We start from the raw sequence: 4,810 nt of genomic DNA on the forward strand, positions 1-4,810 counted from the left end.
TTGTGGTTGTGTTTTCGTCGTCGCTCTGTTAGTACGTCATATGCTTCATTGATCTTGGCCCGTCTATCACCAACATAGGCCAATCAGCTAACCAGTATTTTCGCCCCTTCCCAAAAATTCTTCAACGGAAGGTCAGGTTAGGCATACATGGCAATCAGGAAAAAACACCTCTCTCATTCAGAATTTTCTTTCTGACCAGATTAGAATCATCAGTTTGACATGTTTACATGTAACACTTTTGATCTGATCAGGCCTTCAATCCAATTATTTCTGTCCATATAAACATAACCAATATCCATGCAAGTATCTTAGCTGCAGTTCAGATAGGATTCAGTTTAAGGTTAAAAAGTTTTCTATCAAATAAAATCCAGATGACTGCATCGAGTCACTGACTTGCAGAATTTACTCCTCCTGGATTTTCATGCAGCAAACGTGGGTAGGAAAACTCCCTTTTAACATGAATAAACCTCCAGCAGAACCAGGCTCAGTGTGAATGGAGAGAGAAATGGTTAACCACTGAAAGACCGAGCAAAATGTATCATCTGTCAAGTAATAACGATATAAATGTGTTTGTGTTGTTCTGCAGCTCTGGATGGAAAGCGAGGAGAACGACATGAGAAGCTGCCCTCTCTGCCAACTGATTTTCCCCGTCGGATATCCAGACGACGCTCTGATCAAGCACATTGACTCCCACCTGGAGAACAGCAAGATATGATTGCCAGGGGCCCATCGACCCACATGCACACATTTGCTCTCTTTCCTTTTACAAGTTTATATGAGAGTACAGCAGATCTGTCCAAACGGAGGGCCACGCGTAGGAATAACATTAAGGAGGTTAGATTTTTTGTCATAATCTGTAGGTATTGATAGAAATCAACAGAAAGGATTTGTTTGTTTTTTTTTAAAGTTCTGCAACACAAATCCATTTTGGATTTCTTGACCTACCTTTAGCGTCCTTTAACGGTTGCCCTACAGACAGGTATCCCTCTATAATCACTGGCTCTGATTGCTGCTGTTTTGCTCCGTTTAGTGATGAGTCAAGAAAGTTTCAGATACATTTTTATTTAACCACTTAACGGTGTAGAGCGCCTTTATTTTAGTCGATAAAGCCAACCCTGGTGCATGAGAGGCTGTCGGCGGGTTCTAGAGGCTCAGTACGCCTTATACTTAGTTTCAGTTTTTATCAGTGTATGATCAGGGAGATTCGAGTCATCGGTTTGAATCGGGTTGCAGTTGTGTTAGAGGATCGAGAGGCAAAGATCTGGTAGGAATCGGTTCAATTGAATGGTAGTCAATGACACATGGGAGTGTTGAAAGAAATGATTAAGTGACATAAATGAAGGGGGTATCTCAGTTTAATTGTTTAAATAGAAACAAGCCAGAAAAGGGACTATAAAGCATTCCACTTTTACATTTACCCTCTGGCAAACAGATGGACAAGCTGGAGAAAGAGACTGAATGCCTGGTTTATTTTACATTAAAACAGTTTTGATGAGGCCCTGCAGGGCAGGGCTCCAGTGAGGAAACGTTTTAGTCAGAGTATACCTTTTATGCTTGCGGCCTGTTCAAAAAGTATCCTAGCACTTTAAGTTAACATAGCCTATAAAATGTATATGTTGTCAGTGTCCATACAGTATGTACCGATCAGCCACAGTGTTAGAGAACTGTGATCGTCTGGAAGCTGGGAGGAGAACAGAGCGTCCTGTGGAATTAGGATGTAAATTAGCTCGACTGTTTCAGAGAAATATCAACTTATTCCTCACAGGAACAGCTTCAGCTTCTTTGGTTTATTTAAAGGTCAGTCTGCATTAAAGGTCAGGAAACCAGTAGGAGATAAATGAGCAACCGAGGCTTGAATGCAGTAGCAAAGGTTAGCCTGGTCAGTTATATCCCAGAGAGATGCAGAGTGTGATACATGTAAAACATCAAATCTGGGACTGTGTAGACACAGATCAGTCAGGAGCTCAAGAATCAGTTGATCTGAAGGTAAATCGTGGAGCAGCGGATGGCAAGGTGCATCATTTATCTAATGAGGAGATGGCGGACTGCACCCAAGAAAGATGGAGAACAGAAACTTTTGGTCCTCATACTAAACAACAGCTCACATTTGTTGTTGCATGTTCATAAAAACAGTAGTATCCTTTTTAAGGATAATGTGCGCTGCAACGCACGTGTGGAACGTGTTGGGCGATTACTTCCTATTCACTGAGAACCTACCGTACAACCTCCAAGACTCCTGCAGAGAGAGCATCCAGACAGTAACGGGGGAGACGTTTAAAAGCTGTGGCTAACTAATGTGTACAATTTTAAGTGTCTAATTTATTTTTTATTTTGTCTACATCTGTGAGACAAAATCTGTACATGGAGATATATTTTTGCAGTGTTTAAACGTTGTGCACCACATGTGTCATGTCGGTGACAAATTTCTTCCACGTGTTTGCACACTACTATACATGTAAATATAAATGGGAGACGAGGGTCAAAGCCCCACCACTTGTGGTACTGTTCTGTACAAAGACTAAATTAACCAATGGGGAATCTCCTCCGTCTTTCTCAGTTCTAATCTACATCACAGTTTGATGTCAAGCGGCCCAGACCACCCAACAAAAAAAAAAAATCTAAAAGAAAATACACGCTGCATGAGATTTCTACCTGAGACACTATATTTAGAAAGCTCCTGACAGTTTTGCAGGGTTTAAGCAAAGACAGTACTCTTCTTTTGATACCTGGATTTATTTGTTTTTAATCACTAACATGACTTTGGTCTAAGATCTACTTGTGACACTTAATCTTTTTCATAACGAAAGCGGAAAAAGAAACCATTATACTGATGTCACCTGCTCTTAAGGTTTTCAGTCACATAAGTATTTTGTATTGCAGGGGGGGGGGGTCCCCACACAGCAGCCCATTTATTTTAACTGGTTTGAAGTTTTTTTTTTTAGGAAACTATATGTTATAAATTTGAGTAGAGAGGGCTGAATAACCAACAGCGGAAATGGTTTGTAGTGTTTTAGAGTAAGATGCAGAATAGAGTTCTGACTTTACTGTTAAGGTTAAGAGAAATTAAACCTCTCCAGTCACATTAGATTAAAGGACAACTCTGGTTTACTACCTCTATTATTACTTTTAGTTAACGTGAGCACAGAGATTACAAAGTTTTTTTCTTTTTTTCTTGGACTGTCCAGCATTTCCTCATTAAAACAAGTGTACTGTTTTACAACATTTATTTGTGAACATGTTCCTTTACTGTTTGAATGTATAAAATGCATGAAAATACTTTGTTATCTGCTCTGATTGTAGTTGGCTCCACTGCTGGCAAATCTCACTGCTCTTTTGACCTTAAACTGAAACATGGTTCATTTGAGCAGAGCATCCCCAAGGCATAAATCCAATTTTGCTAGTTTTTATTCTATTATGTAAAATATTTTCCCCATATTTTGATGCTTTAATTTTGTCAATAATTAATTAAGAAACGAGGAGTGAAATCGTAAATGTTTTTAAAATTTGGGAGGACTTAGCCTACTTAGTCTTCTCATGGCTAAAACCATAATTTTAGTCTTTTAGGCACCATTTGTTGGTTAAAAAAAATAGTTTATCACATTAAAAAATTCTATTTCCAGATGCAAACCCAATTCCGAAGTATATTTAAGGAAACTGATATGTTTGCTTTAGATGAACTAGACGCAGAAAATTGAGTAATTAGTGTTTAGAAATAAAATACGCAGGAGATACAATATTAACATTAAAAAATAGAACAAATGTAGATTTAGGTGAAACGGACAGGAAAAAGGAGTCTCAGTAAAACACAGCAGATTTCGATGCTCGATTATGAATAATTTTTTTCTGAAATCAGATAATTTTCAGATGGACGTTCATTCTACTACTTATATAAAACCACCATCTAAGGTGACCAGATCTAAAAACAAAAACAAGTGTGGAGCAACTAGGATGCTTATGAGGGATGATGTGGGACAGATTCTGCTTTTCTTTTTCCTTTTTGACTCACTTTTACAGTGTTGCTTTCAGTTGCACTCCCCTTGTATCAAATTGAAAAATAACTGCGGTAGACTTCACAAAAAGCTGTCTGAGAATCAGCTGTAAACTGGCCTCATCTACTTATAAGCAAAGTATTTGTTCTGGCAGCTTTTTTTCTTCTTTAAATGTACTTTCCATCATACTTTGGATTTGAAACCTTTACCTGTTCTGGTTTTAGAAGACTTGTGCACCATTTGGGGCATGGAGCTCTGTCACAATGACTCCTTTGCATTAAGATATATATATATATATATATATATATATATATATATATATACAAAGAAGATGATTTTTACTCACCAATTGCATATATGGGTTACACTGAAAATCTTACTAGCTAATATCAAACATTTTAGGATTTCATAAAATTTACACTTAACCAAGACATAAATTTTTACTGAAAGTAACAATGGTTTAAGGTATATCGGTCTTAATTTTAGTGTATATCTTTAAACAGATTGCAAAATTAATCAACACATAGGTTTAAAAGTGGAAGTAGGTGGAATAACACAGTGTAACTTCTTGAAGTGAAAATCTATTTAAACAAGAGACTTTCTGTTTTATGCTGAAGCTATTCACTTCAAAACTAATGTCAGGTTACATAAATCACTGCTCTTTTTATGAAATCCCCCTTTTTTCAGAGATGACTTTAAGCATTGTCCGACTGCATGCAGTCCTGCATAAAGCAAAAACATAGAAGTTTTGTATTCTTGCGTTATAGTGAGCTTTGCAAGTAATTTCAGTTTTTGACTGAAGTTTGTTTAGCACCAGAAAA

At 37.4% G+C, this 4,810-nt stretch overlaps 1 protein-coding gene across 1 annotated transcript in view; it reads left to right on the top strand.

The window, feature by feature from the left end:
• The window catches only part of tbkbp1 (TBK1 binding protein 1), a 103,868-nt gene extending 99,627 nt beyond the window's left edge, over nucleotides 1-4,241 (top strand). The window contains exon 10 of the mRNA XM_015389071.1: nucleotides 587-4,241. Within this exon, the coding sequence (XP_015244557.1) occupies nucleotides 587-715 (129 nt within the window). The 3' untranslated portion in view covers nucleotides 716-4,241. The remainder of the gene's footprint in view (nucleotides 1-586) is intronic.
• The last annotated feature ends 569 nt before the right edge of the window (nucleotides 4,242-4,810 follow it).

Source organism: Cyprinodon variegatus, unplaced genomic scaffold, assembly GCF_000732505.1.
Source record: "Cyprinodon variegatus isolate N-32 unplaced genomic scaffold, C_variegatus-1.0 Scaffold447, whole genome shotgun sequence".
NCBI classification, from domain to species: domain Eukaryota; kingdom Metazoa; phylum Chordata; class Actinopteri; order Cyprinodontiformes; family Cyprinodontidae; genus Cyprinodon; species Cyprinodon variegatus.